The sequence below is a fragment of the Mesocricetus auratus genome, unplaced genomic scaffold (genome assembly GCF_017639785.1).
Source record: "Mesocricetus auratus isolate SY011 unplaced genomic scaffold, BCM_Maur_2.0 Super-Scaffold_6730, whole genome shotgun sequence".
Classification (NCBI taxonomy): Eukaryota; Metazoa; Chordata; class Mammalia; order Rodentia; family Cricetidae; genus Mesocricetus; species Mesocricetus auratus.
In genome coordinates, this window is record NW_024429184.1 from 41,341,955 (window position 1) to 41,359,544 (window position 17,590).

Sequence of the window (17,590 nt, forward strand, 5' to 3'; positions counted from 1 at the left end):
GCTGATTCCAACTTTAGATTATGAACTAGTCATCTTCCCATAGAAGTAATTGTACCATTTCAGAGAAGCCACCCTACATAATTGCAGCAAACAGGCACTAGGTATGCCTCTAGCCCACAGATTACATTAATTAGCCCAGGAACCTTTCATTTACACGGGGATGGTCAACACCTTCAGTTTCATAGCAATGTTCTCAGACCATGATTTAACACATCCAATCATTCAAAAGATTCTGAACACTTATGAATCATTCATAAGATTCTGTCACTTATTAAACATTAAAAGCCTGAAAACATCACTGGGCATCCAGCACTAAACCTAAATCAGTAGACCTCAACTACGCGACAAATTTGAATTACTGTGGGAGACCTTCACACTTCTGGTAAGAGTGAGCCTGTCCACCCCTCCAAATTACTCAAAGACTCAAGAAAGCCAAATGTCCCATTACTGTACCAATATATTGTAAAGCAACCCAAGTGATTTTAATGAAAAGCAAGATTGAAATCACTGTTTTTTTGGTTTTTCGAGACAGGGTTTCTCTGTGGCTTTGGAGGCTGTCCTGGAACTAGCTCTTGTAGACCAGGCTGGCCTCGAACTCACAGAGATCCGCCTGCCTCTGCCTCCCGAGTGCTGGCATTAAAGGTGTGCGCCACCAACACCCGGCCTTGAAATCACTGTTTAAGAGACTTGTGAAATTAAACTAGAAACAGGGTGTATGCTGAACTGAATCTAACATTTTGGCCACTCTTCAAGCCAACATCTCCTTGGTTTTTACAGAGGTTGAGAGACCTTAAGAGTTAAATAGTTTCCGGGGCTGGAGACAAGGCTCAGAGGTTAAGAGAACTGGCTGCTCTTCCAGAGGTCCTGAGTTCAATTCCCAGCAACCACATGGTGGCTCACAATCATCTGTAATGAGATCTGGTGTCCTCTTCTGTCCTGCAGGTGTAGATTCAGACAGAGCACTGTATAATAAATAAATAAATCTTAAAAAGACATAGAATACTTATTTTCATACATTGCTCTATCACATTTTATTGCTTTTTGCCTGAAGGTCTTCTATAAACTCAGTTTGGGGGTCTTTGGTATCTTCAAAATATATTCAAGATAGAAGTAAGTAAGGGGCCAGTGAAAACATCTTATTGGGTAAAGGTACTTGATGTCAAGTCTGATCCCTGGAACCCACATGGTGGAGAGAGACATGACACATGCACATACTTGCCAACACAAAATGAACACATACACAAATTAAATCAAGGTTTCTTAAGCTGAAAACAACAACAACAAACCCAAGTAGTCACCATAAGGGTTGACAACTCAGTGTGTAAATGCATTTGTTGCACACGCCGTACAGCATGAGTCCTGTTGTGAAATCCACACAGAAGCAGGTGGCAGTTGATCCCACAGCTGTCCTCTGACTGTAACACGTGCCCCAACACACGAGCACTGCTTGCCTGTGCATTCACACCTGTGCATGCACTATTACAAATGTCTCTTTAGGAAGCCACAACTTAGAATTTACACTTACAAGGGACAACATATTCAGCTCTTCAGGTAGCAATTATTCCAATGAACATTAACCCAACATCAATTTTTATCTCATTTTTCTTTCGGTTTTTCAAGAGTTTCTGTGTAGCCTAGGAAGTCTCATCATTTTCCTAGCATATTTATTTTTCATACACTGTCCTATTATATTTTATTGCTTTTGCCTAAAGATCTTCTATAAATTCTACTCTCTTTGTAGGTCAGGCTGGCCTTGAACTCACAGAGATCCACCTGCCTGTCTTTCCCAGTGCTGAGATTAAAGGTGTGTGCCACCACAACCCAGCTTCTAGTCTCATGTTTTCCAAACTGTAATTACCTATTATAGTCTAGAAGCCATAAGGGAACTCAAGGAACCCGTCTCTCTCCTTGAGAGGGAAGAAAATTATTTTCTACCAAACTAAAATCTAAATTCCTAGATTTTGCAAGGATTATTCAACTAATCAGCAAAATGAACAAATTTTAGAATAAAACTGACAGAGACAAACGTATGTATACAGAAAATTAAAGGACAGTTACCAAAAACACCTAGTAGGACTAATAGGTCCTAGAGGAACACAAACTTCAATTGTTCTTCTATATATGACAAGACACAACACCACCACAATAAAAAACAATTCTATTTATATTAGCATCAAAAGGAACACTCCCAGGGAAAAACTCACACGAGCACAGGAGTTGTACAAGATGTATGATTTATAAAGCTCATGCTTTGGCCTCTAATCCCTCTAATCACTTGGGATTTGGAGGCAGGGCTATAAAGTCAACCTCGGCTGCAGTGAGTTCCAGGCCAGCCTGGGCTTCTTGAGAGGTTGCCTTAAGGAACCAAGTCACGTTTATAAAAACAGCTGGAACCTTGTGAAGATTCTCCATTCCCTGAGTTGGGAGACATTTGGCTGATGCCAGCAGCTGCTGTGCAAGCCCGCTGACCCGCCCGATTTCCAGAACACACAAACACCTGGATGCAGTGACGTGCATCTGTGATCCCAGCACTCCTATGATGAGATAAGAAGTGGAGATATTGGCTCAAAGCACGGACCTTAGCCTAGGGCACACTGCCCAGCAACACAGACGAGGAGAGGCTGTTTCAACAAATTAGAAGTAAAAAAACCAACTTCCAAAGGCTTTCTTGTAACCTCCAAGCCGTTAGTATGACACGAGCATGGGTACACCCACATAGAATTTAATAAAAGAAAAACGGCTCCTTCATCACAACAACTGCAATTGGAGCCAGGTGGTGGTGGCGCACACCTTCAATCTCAGCACTCGGGAGTCAGAGGCAGGCAGATCTCTGTGAGTCTGAAGCCAGCCTGATCTACAGAGTGAAAGCTACAGAGAAACCCTCTCTTGGGGAAAAAAAAAAAAGGGCAAACAAAAACTGCAACTAGCTAAAAAAGCTCACCCAGTATAACCTTTATCTTTTTAGTAAAGATCAAGCTTAAGAAACAGCTGAGGCTGACTCCTTATTTCTAATCTCCCTGCCTCAACCTTCTGAGTGTTAGGATTAAGGGCATTTTAAGTTTCAATGTAGTTCAGTGGCACAGAGTATGTTTAATTTGCATGAGAACTTTGATGTGATACCCAGTATCACAGTTAAAAACAAAGGCAAGGGAGATGCCTCAAGAGGTTAAGTGTAGGACTTGAGTTCAAATCAGCCGAACCCAGTCCACAGCTGGATGTAGAAATGTTTGCAGGCAACTCAATGTTGTCGAGACACATAACCAAATCAGGTGGATCTCTGGAAGCTTGAAGGCCAACTAGGTTTGCCTCACATAAAAAGGTAGAAGGTACCAAGATTGTCCTTGACCTAGAGTTTCTCTGTGTGGCCCTGCTCTGTCTACCTCTGTCTCCTGAGTGCAGGATTAAAGGTGTGTGCCACCACGGCCCAGTCAAATACAAATTTATTATACACTAAGAGAAAAACAAAAAGCAAAAAACAAAATTCACTTCGTTAAGTGGTTATGGAAGAACAAACACATCCCCACCTGAAATCATACAAAAAATTATCTCAAACCGACATACTTAGCAAGATCCTGATAACCCACGCAAGTGAGTGCCAGCTGGCCTGTACTCCGACACCATACACAGACCCACTAGTAAGTTTTAAGGAAAATTAAAAAGGGTGAACTCAAATCAAGTCATGTATACAAATATGAAAGCTAAAAATATAAAAACATAAGGAAATTATATCAGGCTTTTGTACCTATGCTTAGATTTGACACCAAAAGTGGATTTCAGAATGGTAGAAATAGACGAACACACCCCCTCTATATGTATCTCAAAACAAGTAACCTTTGCACTGAAAAGACACTGCTATCAGTAAGATGCTCACCATCAAGCAAGAGGACCAAGTTCAACCACTGACACCCACATTATGAGACACACGTGTTACGGTGCATCTGTAATCCCACACTGGGGAGGCAGAGACTGGGGGGAGCTTGCTGGCCAGTCAGCCTAGCTCAATCGACAAGTTCAAGTTCATTGAGACCCCCCTGTTTCAAAAGTATAAAGTGAAAGTGGTAAAGACACTCAACATTGATGTCTGGCCTTCACATGCACAAAAGTACACAGCCCCCAAACATACTTGGGGGAAGGGGTGAGGTGGGGGAGTCTGGATCCACAAAAAATCTTAAATGTAAATCTTTACTGTTGTCTAGTATATTAGGAGTGTGACATCAATTTTATTACCATTGACAGAGAATGTAAGGAACTCAAGCACCGCGTTCTCAAACTATACTTCAACTACTAACAGAAAGCATGACTGCCAGTAACTTTTGAGGCTTGGGAGTTCATGTAGCAATGTATCAGTTCCCATGTACACTGGGTATGAATGATTTAACTCCTACAAATGTTCAGACACTTGAGAGCACTGGAAAAGAACCGAATGGGCACCAGATGAGATGTCAGGGTCACGCTGAACTCAGGATGCTTCCCACCGGGCAGCTGGGGCCACGTAGGAAGCTGGCAAAGAGACTGTACTTGACCTGGGTGACAAATCCTGGAGGAGAGGCCTGAAAAAGGGATAGGAGCAAGAGAAGAAAAAGGCTCTCATTCTAGAAACTATTATATCACCAGACTGTGAAGACAGGAAGAGTGGGACGATACCAGTCTCCCTCTGTGCTCAAAACAAGGGATTCTTCCTTCTCAGAAACTCACAACCCGTCAAGATGCGGAGAGTCAAGTGTGCAGCCCCAAATGGAACATCTCTATCGCACCCCTCCCCCAAGGCTCAGAGACATCAAAGACAGGAGGGCAGAGAAGTTTAAGAGCCAGAGACTGAGACTGAGAAGACAGGAATAAACCATGGCTTCTGGTCTTGACAGGACAAAATCCATTCAAACATTTGTATGATGAAGTTTTTAATATTGCAAACTTACACACAATTTATGTACCAACTTGCATACATAAAAGAAATGTAAAGAAAAAAAGGTGGTCACACTCTGTATCACATTGTTTCAATGGTCTCAAATGGCCTGTCACAACAGGTCAATAGTTAATATTGCTGTATAGTTCTAGGCCAGTCTGGTCTATGGAGTGAGTTCCAGGACAAGGTCCAAAACAATACAGAGAAACCCTGTGTCAAAAAACCAAGAGAACAAAAAAACAAAAAACAAAAAACAGGGTCTTCATAGCCATGCTAATCTAATCTAATCTATAACTCTTGGTAATCCCTGCTTCTACCTTTTAGGGTGCTAGGATTAAAAAGGTGTGAGCTACCGTTACCTGGCAAATACACGGTTTAAAAATAACATATTTATTATTTGGGGGGTTGGTGGTGTCATAGTCCACATGCACAAGTCAGAGCACGATGTTCCGTTGTTGGGGCTTTGCTTCCACCAGATGGGTCTGAAGCATCAAATTTTCATCACGGATCTTGGTGGCAAAGGTCTTTACCTGATCAGACGTCTCTCTGGTCCAAATATTTTGTTTTTAACCCAGTCCAGGTGAGGACCAGAGAGATTTTAGAGCATTAAAGTATATACCCATGTTTCAGTAAGTTTCTGTGTTTGTGTAGATGATGCCACTAGAATTAGGGAAATGTAAATTAATAAGCGCATTAAGGGTTAACCCAGGGCTGGAGAGAGAGAGCTCTGTGGTAGAGTGTGGTGTTCTTCCAGAGAGAGAGAGCTCTGTGGTAGAGTGTGGTGTTCTTCCAGAGAGAGAGAGAGCTCTGTGGTAGAGTGTGGTGTTCTTCCAGAGGACCCAAAGCCTGGTTCTCAGTACCTATCATCAGCTGGCTCACAACCACCTGTGACTCTGTGCACATTTACGTAAGTTAAAATTATAGGTAACATAAATTAATTACATGTATATAATAAACAAAAATTCTGGCTAGTTCATGTCACCTTGACACACAAGCTAGAGTCATCTGAAAAGAGGGAACCTCAACTGAGAAAATGATTCTATAAAATCTGGTTGCAGGGTTATTTCCTTAGTGATGGATGGAGGGAGGCTCAGCCCATTATGGGTGGTGCCATCTATGGGCTGTGGGATTGGGCTCTATAAGAAAGCAGGCCGAGCAAGTCATGAGCAGCAAGCCAGTAAGTGGTACCTTTCCTGCCTCAAGGGTCCTGCTCTGTTTGAGTTCCTGTCCTGACTTCCTTTGATGATGAACAGTGATCTGGAAGTGTAAGCTAAAAAATCCTTTCCTCCCCAACTGGCTTTTCGGTCATGGTACTGCACTCCAGCAATAGAAACCCTAACTAAATGCCCTACAACTAGATTGTGTGTGAAGAGTGTACGAGTTAATCCAGAAGCAATGGCATAGCCAAATCTAATGCACAGAACTTCAATTTCAAAATCTCATGCCTAAATCCTCACCTAGAAGTAAGTATTAAAGGAACTTTGGGATACAGAGAAAATTAAAAGCTTAAATGTTTAAAGATAAAGAAATTTATTGTATGGGGGCGGGGGTGTCTTTCCGTGGCCCTAGCTGGTCTGGAACTCACTTTGTAGACAAGGTTGACCTCAAACTCAGAGATTCTCTGCCTCTCTAGTGCTGGGATTAAAGGTGTGAGTCATCATGCCAGGCTTGTTTTATTTATTTAGATACAGGTTCTTCCTCTATAGCCCTGGCTGGCCTGGAACTAAGTAGACCAGGCTGGCCTTGAAATCAGAGAGCTGCCTATGTGCTAAGATTAGAAGTGTGCACCACCATGCCTGACATCTGACTAGTTTTTTTAAAGTAGGTACGTATTTAGAAATACGCACATGTATGTTTTTAAACTAATAATGACACTCCTGGCCTAGGTAGTATTAAAGATGAAAGTCTTCTATTCATTATACATCTATACTTTTCGACTGAATAATGAGCATGTCCAAAATTTGAAAACCACTAGCTGAAACATGTAGCATTGATTAAGCCATAAATAAATGTTAGTTTTTCTTATCTTTGGTGTTTCAAGTCAACACTCATGGTCTCCTTTCTAAGAGACTCCTTCTTATAACATGGATCAGTCAGTGAGCCAGTCAGTGACGGAGCTGGTGACTGGATACACAACGGGCATATAAGGGGCTCACCATCTTTTAGTCCTGATATTTTAAAGACATAAAGAGGCAGACCAAGAGTGCCCCGATACAAGAGCCCACCAACAATAAAGGCTTACACGGTCTATAGGTCAGCCCACCTCAGCACTCAAGCACGCTAGGTGAGCGCTCACCACGAACACCCCACTCCACGCCCTTTCTGAGCCACTCTAGTCCCTTTAAAGGACAACTTCCTGGCAACCGTCATGGCTTTATTCCTATTTTCCGGTAGATTTTTAGTAGCACAAATGCTTTCAAAACGCTTAATCAGCAAGTGTGATTAACTGGTTCTACTGTGAGACACCCACATTCTGGTTCCCTACTCGAAGACCCCACAGTGGAAGACAACAGCAGAGATAGGACAAGCCAGCTTCAGGCCATTATCAACAGCCTCATACAGACTCATAAATATCCTCAAAATACCAGTCTACCGAGTTTAGGGTTAAAAACAAGCCCCACTACAAACAATTCGTTTTTGTAAAGCACCTACGGCTTTACAAAACTCAGGTTTTATATGAATAAAGAAAGCTTACTATTGGATAAACAAAGGAACTGAACATTTTTTAAACTGAAGATTAGGCCAGGTGGTGGTGGTGGTGGTGCACACTTTTAATCCCAGCACTCAAGTGGCAGAGGCAGCCAGATCTCTTGAGTCTGAAGCCAGCCTGGTCTACAGAGTGAGTTCCAGGACAGCCGGGGCTATACACAGGGACAGTTTCAAAAAACCAAACACCAAATCCCAAAACCCTGATGATGAGAACTGTTCTTTATATACCCAAGTTAGAATCACAGACACAGAAAAGGGACTCCAAAAATCTTCACCAATTACATCACTTTATAAGACCCAAGACTTTTGTTCCACTCCTGGGAGCACACATTGGAGTCTCCAAATTATTCTAACTTTCTCATGTGCACCCTAGCATGTGTGTGCACATGTATAATTTTAAAGAAACATAGGTTTAGGGGCTGGAGAGATGGAAGACTTCTGCTCTTCCAGAGGACCTGAGTTCAATTCTCAGCACCCACATGGTGGCTCACAACTATCTGTAATGAGATCTGGTTCCTTCTTCTGGCCTGCAGGCATACATGCATGCAGAACACTATATACATAATAAATAGGTAAATCTTTAAAAAAAAGAGTAAGAAATAGTTGAAAAAAATTATAGATTTGGTATGGTAGCTCATGCCTGTAATCCCAGAATTTGGGAGGCAAAAGCAAGAGGATTATTGCCAATTTGAGGCCAGTGTAGACAGCCAGGGCTACAGACTGAGACTCTGTCCTTAAATGATCAAGGAGGGAAGGAGGAAAAGCAAGCATATGACGACCAATACTGACGTTAAGTAAAGCCCAGCTCCCCAGCACACTCTTCCCATCACACAGTTCCACCTCCCAGAACTACGGCAAGACATAACAAGTGTGAGCCCCACACAAACACTGAATGGTTTCATTCTGGATTTGCTCGTAGGACGCAGTTGAGGAGCAAGGAATACATCCTTGGGAAATTTAAAGCAATTACATTTATTACGGGCTGACATTCAAGCTAAAATACAATTGCTCCCATTATGAGTTACTCTGTTTCCATGTTGTTACCACAAGTTCACAAGGAACATGGAGCCATCCAGAACAAGCAGTCCAGTAACAGGAGGCTGAAGGGGGAGAACTGAAGTCACGGGCAATCATTGACTACGCTAGTCACATACCACGAAACAAGTAAAAATGTCTCCATGCAGTCTTCCTTAAAACAACCTATGGGCCAGAAATTATGACCAGAAGCTGTGGCCTGCCATGCTAACCTCCTATGAAGGAGACAATATTCTTTTGTGAGCACAAGCACTGGTTATCAAAGGAGTCCTTTGTTTCCATCTCTTGTCACTTCCTGCAAACCTTACCTGGGGTAGTAAGCTGTGTAGTTCATGAAGAGCTGAGTGCCTGCTGGGTAGTATGCAGTGGAGGGCTGCAGTGCCCGTGGGCTGAAGAGCAGGGAGGGCTGATAGATGGCAGCTTCGGTGGGAATCACTGCTGCAGGAGCTGGGAATGTGTAGGAAGGAGGAGACAGGCCTAAACAAGCAAAGAGAGACACTCTGTAACAGCTAGCATGGACAGACATTAGCACTCAAGCTACAGTTACTCTCCCACCCGCACATTTTGTAAAGACAGTTGCTATGTGTGTACGTATACGCCTGTGTGAGTTAATATGCAATACGAGCACGCGAGAGCCTTTGGCTGCCGGAAGAGTGTTAGATCCCCTAGAAGTGAAGTTAAAGGCGGCTGTGAGCTGCCATGTGGGTGCTAGAAATTGAAATCAGGTCCTCTGCAAGAACAGGAAATGCACCCCTGCCTCATCTATGTATTTTAAATGAAAATCTAAAAAAATTCACAGTTCTTTATACCCCCAAGCAACTTCTTTTGTTTTTATGGATTTTTTTTACCCATTAGTGTGACACGAAATCAAAGACATTAGGATAAAATGCTGTACCATGCACTATGCTAAAGCCCATGTGTGTCACAGGGACTGCTGTACAGGAAACAGGTAAACTCCGCATTATGTTCACCTAAAGGCAGTCCAAGGCTTTGAAGCTGATCTACACATTCAGAGCTTTAAACAAGTTCCAACTAGGAAATATCTAGAGGAAACAGACACAACTCTTTTCCCAAATGAGCAGACAAAAAAACTGGCTTAGCTGGGCATGGTGGCGTATACGTGTAATACCGCCAGCACTCAAGGGGCAGAGGTTGGAATTGCCATCATGACTTCAAGGCCAGTCTGGTCTAGTTCCAAGCAAGTTCCAAGCCAGCACCAGTGTTACATCATGAGACCCAGTCTCAAAAAGTGCCAAACCAGACCAAATAAATCAAACTCCACATATACAAAAACGTGGCATAGTTTTTTAATGAATGAAATCTAGAGGCTGAGGATGTAGTTAAGTGGTGGAGTGTATGTTTGCCCTGGGTTGGGCCCTGGGTTCAAGTCTACCACCATAAGAGGAGGGAAAGTCCTGTATCTTCTAGCTTTCCTATGTTTTCCTTGATCTGAAACTCCCTGATTGGAGCTGCAGGTGGTCACTAGCTTTCCCAAATAGCATCAATACACTAGATAAACCATATGCACCTAAGGGAAGATAACTAAGCCAACAGAATTGGGGGCCCCTGACTCCAAGAAGCAGACTGAGATCCATTAGAGTCTGTAAGTAGCAGATCCCCAAGGGGCAACTGTCTGCAGTAGGACTTCTGGTTTTCTTTGTGCATGGTTGGTGAGCATGCTGCCACGGTGCTGTCAGCAGCCCTTGAATTTTTAAGACTGTCTCATTATATAGCCCAGGCTGGCCTCAAACTCATAACCCTTTTGCCTCAGCCTTTCCAGAGGTGGGATTCACATGTGCACAAACCTCTGCCAATGTTAGGCAATGATAAACCTTTACATTATGTTGTTCTGCCTTCAAGTTCACAGAAACACCTGCAATGTCAACTGAAATGATTGGGCTAGGGATGTGGCTCGGTGGTGGAGCGTGTGAAGGTTCAGGTCTCAGTCCTCAGAAACACACACACGCATGCACCCATGCACACATGCACACACCCAAGATCTCAAGCATGACAGATTATGGAGCCTGTGCTTCTGACTTGCTTGTAAAATCATCAAGAAACGCTTTACATAAATGTTATGTGCCATTAAGTCAAGTATAGGTGTTGGGCCTATAGCTCGGCGGCAGTGCACACGTCTTAGCATGAGCAGGACCCTGAGTTTGACCCCTAGCAACACAAAAAAAGGAAAGAAAAAAAATCTATTCTATCTGAAAAAGAAGAAAAGTAAAATAAAAACTGACAAGAGATGAGATGATCTGGGTATTCTTCAAGTGGAAGTATGGCTATTTCTTATTTTCCTAAAGAAAAACCAGGTTCATCCGTGCACAGGCAATTAATTAAAAGTTGACGGTGATATTAAATTGACTCTTCTTTTTCTTTGGCTGACCTGGAACTATGTAGACCAGGCTGATCTTAAACTCATACCTGCCTGTGCTTCCCTGATGGCATCAAAGGTGTGTACTACTACAACCCGTTTAAGCTGACTTCTTGGTGAAATAATGTGCCATACTGTAATATATTAAGACTTTACCAGCATTTCTATTGACAAATTCATCAAGAAAGTCTTCAGTGGGAAATGGCAGTCCCATCAGTATTTAAAGAGTAGATAAAGATCAGGCAGCGTCTCTAAGTTTTGTGGTTGTGATATAATTAGGCAGTCACCTGGAGGTGGTGGCACAGATGGGCAGAATGCATGCACACCGAACTTTGGATCTTAAAGAAATTAGCTTTTCTGCTAAAAGACACATGACCAAATTTGAGGGAAAAATCTTGTCTTCATTTTTTGGAAGTATTAAAAGTAACCAAAGATGCAGAAACATATTACTTTTTGTTGTTGCTTTTTCAAGAAAAGGTTTCTCTGTGTTAACAGAGCCCTGGCTGTCCTGGACTTATTTATAGGCCAGGCTAGCCTTGAACTCATAGAGATCTACCTACTACCCCACCCCACAGTACTGGGATGAAAAGGCATAGGCCACCATTCGCCTGACTGCAGAAATACAGTCTTAAAAAATTATTTTTTAAAGACTAGGTCTTCAGACACAATTTTACAGGAAATAGGGATTTAAAACTTCTCCTTTGCTGGATGTGGATCACGGCTCAAACCTATAGCCCTAGTAGTACTCAGGAGGCTAAGGTAGGAGAGTCACTGAGCTCCAGGTCAGCCTGGTGTATAGTGAAACCTGAGTTTACAATAAAGTGAACAAGAAACAAGGAGGAAATTTCTTCGTTTCACGGTGTTTGATGGATGGTCACTAAGGGATATTATGTTTAATGGTATTGACATCAACAGTGATTTATAGACAAAAGACATTCAAGTATTACCCTGAAGTACCTTTTCTATACTCAATTATAAATTTCTAAATCCAGTCTATCTCATTAACAAGAAACGATTAAATATTCACCAATAGCAAGCAGCAGGTAAAGGGAATTATAAGAGTTCAGGAATTCCAAGGGGAAAAAAGGACTAAGCCCCACCAAACACTCTACAAATGGTATTTTATTAAATAAGCTAACTGCTATAGAGCCCTCTTTGCCTCAAAATAAAACTCAACGCCTCTGTCCACTATAATAGAATCAAACATCATCCCAGAGTGCTTCTCCAGTATTTCTCAATTCTCCCAAGTTCTTTAAACATATCCAACATGTCTATAAGATATGTAAACTTAAAGGTTAAGTACTGCACTTTTTTAAAAGGCTCATGCTTTAACATCAGGTTTCCAAATGCTCCTGAGTCATTAACTAGAACTTGTTTCTAGACCACGGGGCTTATTCCTCCCAAACAGGATTCCAGATCGCGAGCACCCAGTTGCCATTGAGCAAGAGCACTGCTTGGAACTAAGCACTGGTCCTGTGAGCCAATCAACATTGGCTAATCAAACACGCACTTATATATAAACATAGCTCACTAACTTGCTCATTCCAGATATCCTAGAGAGCAACAGGAATGTTCTCCAGGTTATCATTTGAAGACACAGTTGATGCTCAAAACACTTAAAGAATCCAAAACAGGCACCAAACACCCTTTTAAAAGTGTAACGTGTAAAAAAACAATGAATAAATAAATAAATGGAGACATAAAGGACAGGGCCCAGCCAGATGTATATTTTACCTTTACATTAATATTTATTGCGTATTAAATTATCTACATAGCCAGGTTGCCTCCCAGAGCCAGTGCTTATCTGGAGCACACTAAGCTTCAGAAACCAAATGCTCATCACTGGAAAAGCAAGAATATAATTTGAAAGGAGGTATTTGTAGCATCTCTAATTATGGGTGTCCACAACCAAGCTCTTAACTGATTACCAGATACTAGTGATTTCAGATGGGAAAGCCTTACGTAACCACCTCACCTGCCTCAGAAAGAACCAGGGGCACAGAAAGTGACACGGAAGCAGCTTAAGCACCTACCAGCATACAGCGTAGAACAGCGCCAAGACCCAAGAAAAACTTACATGGTAACTTACATGGCGGCGGGGATAAGCCATTTCGATTTAAAGTGCCCCCCATTAACACAAAGTTCATCTCCTCAGCTGAACACTGAAAGACTTCAACATATCTGTCCTTCATGGTTTTTTTATGATACTTCTGCGCAGCCATGAACGCTCTGTCTGCAGACTTCATCTGGATAAAGGCGTCTCCTGATGGGCGTCCCTGAGTGTGTGGGGAAGAGGAGAAACAAAAGGAGACTGTCTCCTTCAACAAGGAAAGCACGCGGGGTGACAATCACCCATAGTACAAGACATGTTTAGCCACAAAATCTGGGTGACAGTGTGATCTGCTGAAATCTGATTTGGGTTTCATTCCTTAATCACCAGAATGGCCCACAAAGTCTTGAAGAAGCTTGAGGGTCATGGTTGAAAGTGACCCGTTTTGGTTCTATTAAGTTAGTATCAAATTTACAGGTCTTTAAAAGGTCTCCTTGTGACTGTAGTTTCAAAATATAGGATTATATATTGGGTTTTCTTCCCTTCTAAAAATCCGATTAATATCATCTGATGAGAAAAGCTAGTAAATACACCCGCCTACAGGAAACTACCTAAGCCTGTGTTGTCCTTTGGCTCTGTATTGGCTCCTCTTTGACCTGCCACATTCTTTCAGGCTTGTCCCTCACCCCTGGGAGACTAGGTTGGGATGCATCTTGGGGGCAAGTAACAGGGAGTTGCAAAGTATGATGCCCATGCTCCTACTCTCTCCTTAAAGGGCTCAAAGAGGTATTCAGAGGCAGCTTTTTTAGCTAAATTTCCCCTCTGGAAAACTAAGCCTCTATGTTTGTGCTACATATAAGTAGAACACCTTGGTAATATTTTTACATGAACAACATTGGAGAGGGGAAAAAAAAGACAACTAGTTTATAGGACTATTTTTAAAGTTAGTTCTCCACATCTCCTATGAAACATTTTACAAATGATTACCATGCAAGTTACCATAGTAGTCACCATACCAGGGAGATTAGCAACAAACCCAGTCCACATGAAAACCCGACATCTTCCAGGCAGATAAGAGCTTGGCCATCAAAGGAGTCAAATGAGAGGCAAGTCTGTCTACTGTTGCTAATCAAAGGGAATGGCCCCAAGGTTATTAGAAACGGGAACTTGAAAGAAACAATTCCCTGGTGATGCTGAATAATGGGGAATTCTATTTCAAAGGGCTCCCACCAGTGAGGTAAGTGTGCTATGAGTGGTCAGATCACAAAGGCGTGTGGCGTACACAGTCTGAAGTGTTAGACGGGCTCGTGCTGGTGGGCAAGGGCTTCAGGAGTTTGTGACTACTCGCGCCCAGTAAGTAGGGAGACGGTCATAAAAAAAAAGTGAACAAACCTCCAAGTGAGAAGAAGTGAGAAATTAATAGTCAGGAAAAAATAAGTATTTCCACTATACGTCTGCATTCAATCCATTAATACTCTGAGAAAATACTTGTTATCCAGAATTAAATTCTTTGCTTTTAACAGAGTTCCTAAGTTTTAAGCTAGGGCTACGTGGTCTATGAATATTAGGAATTTTGTGCTGCTTGAGATAGCACAGAATACCAGTCAATTGTCCAGCACCTCGTAGAATTAATTTTGTTGAACCAAAACCCAAGTAGCACCAACCTAGTAGATACTTCCTGGCATATGGGAAGAATTCAGCCAGCCTTTTATAGAAAAACTCTGCAATTATCCCTCGATTCGGCAGAGACTGAGATTCACATTTGCTATGTCATGCAGCTCTCCAGGTCCTCATTCTACTGATTGTGAGTGGAAGCCCGACGCATGTCTAAAAAGCATTTGAAGTGAGCCATTTGCAAGGTGTGGATGTGGAGTACTTCACAACACTGGTATGCTCACTGCTTACGTCTGCTCTGTGACCACTCACACCAAAACAGCAGAGTCGCAGAGTTCAGTAGCTACAACAGGAAAATACTGTATACACTCATAATATGCTGCTGATAACGGAACAGATCTCTGTGATGAAAGAGACAGCTGAATTTCAACTACCACACTAAGAGCAGGCTAATTTTTGGAGTATAGCCTAAAGATTTCTTATACTTACAGCTAAATCTACTCTTAAGGACAATGTAAAACTTTGGACTATTCTACTTATGACTTACTAGAAGGGGATACGTGACCACCAGAAAGAACGGGCAAACCCATTTCCAGTAACCCCTTCCTTACCTGGTGATTCAATACCATGTGAACCCCATGCGTACGAATGTCTGTGGAGAACTCCCCCAGGAAGTCCAGAATGTCCTCTATTGTGGCGGCGTAGGGAAGACCTCGGAGACGTATACAGTCTCTTACGTTTGTGGGGGGGCACAAATTGCTGAGGTAGTACTGGGATAATGGGAGGAGTTGGAAGTGGAATCAGAGGGGCTGAGGAGAATCGGTTCAGCACCTAGACACAAGGCAAAACACAAGTGACGCAAGTGTCTCACTGCCGCTTTGCTGTCCTAGCATCACCAAGAATCCCATTAAAAATGCAGGTTCTAATGAGAGCACAGCCATACAGCACACCAGCATGGGGGGGGGGGGACAGGGGCATGGCCCAAGTCAGGTCCTGGGGGTAAGGGAGTGGTGGGCACACTCACAGCTCTACTACACAGCCATTTCTCAGGATCCACTGGGGATCTGCAAGTGCAAGGAGGTTTGAGGAGCCCTGATGAAGGATGCATGCATTCCCTCTGGGAAAATGTGATGCCGACTTCCATTGAAATATGAAGTAAATCGAGGCTTGGTGGTACACGTCTGCAATCCCAGTCCTCAGGAAGCAGACACAGGAGGGCTGTCTATTAATTTTAAGACTGGTCTGCTCTACATAGTGAGTTTTAGGTCACTCAGGGCTAATTGTAAATTCAATAAAATAAATCAAGGCACATAACACCATTATCATACTATGTACTTATTAGGCAGTATTTATCTGGGTAAACATATTTAAAAATCTAGGCAATACCGCCAAGATGTGGACTTTTATGGTAATTTGTTCAACTGCATTTCACGAAGTACACTTAACACAGTGTTCCCTCAAAATTATCTTCACAGTCCAACTCTGAACTCAAAAAAGTAAAGAGAATGGCCTCACGTACCATCATGCCAGTTCTTAAATATTCTTCTTATTCTTTCTTATGTCCATGTAATTTCTATTTAGGAACTATTTAATATACTACGGCTCAGTAAAAGGAAAAGCGAGAGCGAAGTCCGTGAAGACCCTGTAACACCAACCTGCTGAACTTCAGCGGCCGTGCTCCTGAACAGCTCGATGTACCTTTTGCCCAGCAAGTCCTTATGCTTCCGCAGGGCGTTCTGAGCGTACTCCTCACAAGCGAAGAGCACGAAAGCATCCCCTGTTGGTCTACCATCTGGGTAGGTCACAAAGAGGATGCCTTCCTTTCCCCCAGTGATGGGGCAATGCTGTCCAAAGAAGGCCACCACTTCTTCAGCTGTGGCTGTGAAAGGGAGCCCCCGCATGCGGACAATGACTTGGTTTTCCTTGGAGAGGAACTGGGCTACTTCATTGGATGTTCCTGGAGAAAATGAGTATTAGAAAACACAGGGAGAAAGAGGTCAACATTAGCAAACTTAAAATGATATAATCCCTGACAGCGTGTGTATGCTGCTGGGAGTTAAACCCAGTCAGTACCTTACCCTATCAGGCAAGTGCCCTACCACTGAGTCACATCTGAGGCCCTTCTGGCAATGTAGAACCGTTCATGGTTAAGATCCACACCACTACGGGATTGTTTGTAATATAATATCCTAGGACTAAGTCCCTTCCTGCAAATTTGAAACCCTTCCAATAGCACTTTTTAAAAATACCCCTCTTAGGAAGCTGGCCAGACAAATCAGAGAGTCCCACCCATTCTTCCCGCAGACAGCCAGTGAGCCATCACAGTACTAACAGACACATGGGGGTGGGGGAGATCAAGCTCAATGCTAGAAGCTTTGCCTAATGTGTGTATGCCTTTGAGCTCAATGTCCAGTCACACAACAACCAAAGGCACAAGTCCTGGATCCAGAGCACCTGGGTCTCCTCTTAACTATCCTGTCTGCTAGGGCATGACTTCATTCAGGCTAACATCAAAGCCTTAGTTTCCACATCGGCTAAATTTAAAACTCCATAAACTATGAGAGTGAATTTAGGTTAGTAAAGCACATTGTGACTATAATTTGTTCATTACCTCCAATTAAGAAACTTTTGGAGAGAACAATGCACAGTCCCAATGTTTACCAATTCTGCCCCAACCGAGTGTCTCTAGCACTGTGTGGAGCATGCGCTGATTGCATGTCTGCAGACTCCCACTAGCGCCGCTTTCTCCAAGCAGACAATACTTGTCACACTATGCACATACAAGGAAATCCAGTTAAAGTCCAGGACACGGAAGAGCCCAGCAACTCCAAACATATCCAATGTCAAATGCTGCTGTGGAACTTCAGAAACTAAGTAAAAAGGAAAGCCTTAATCTTAGGAGCCT

General features: G+C 42.7%; 1 protein-coding gene across 1 annotated transcript in view; it reads right to left on the reverse strand.

Moving 5' to 3' along the window:
- The window catches only part of Esrp1 (epithelial splicing regulatory protein 1), a 54,979-nt gene that overhangs the window by 14,590 nt on the left and 22,799 nt on the right, over positions 1 to 17,590 (reverse strand). Inside the window, 5 exon segments of the mRNA XM_040740977.1 lie at positions 8,956 to 9,124; positions 13,111 to 13,297; positions 15,297 to 15,434; positions 15,436 to 15,516; positions 16,341 to 16,642. Of these exon segments, the coding sequence (XP_040596911.1) occupies positions 8,956 to 9,124; positions 13,111 to 13,297; positions 15,297 to 15,434; positions 15,436 to 15,516; positions 16,341 to 16,642 (877 nt within the window).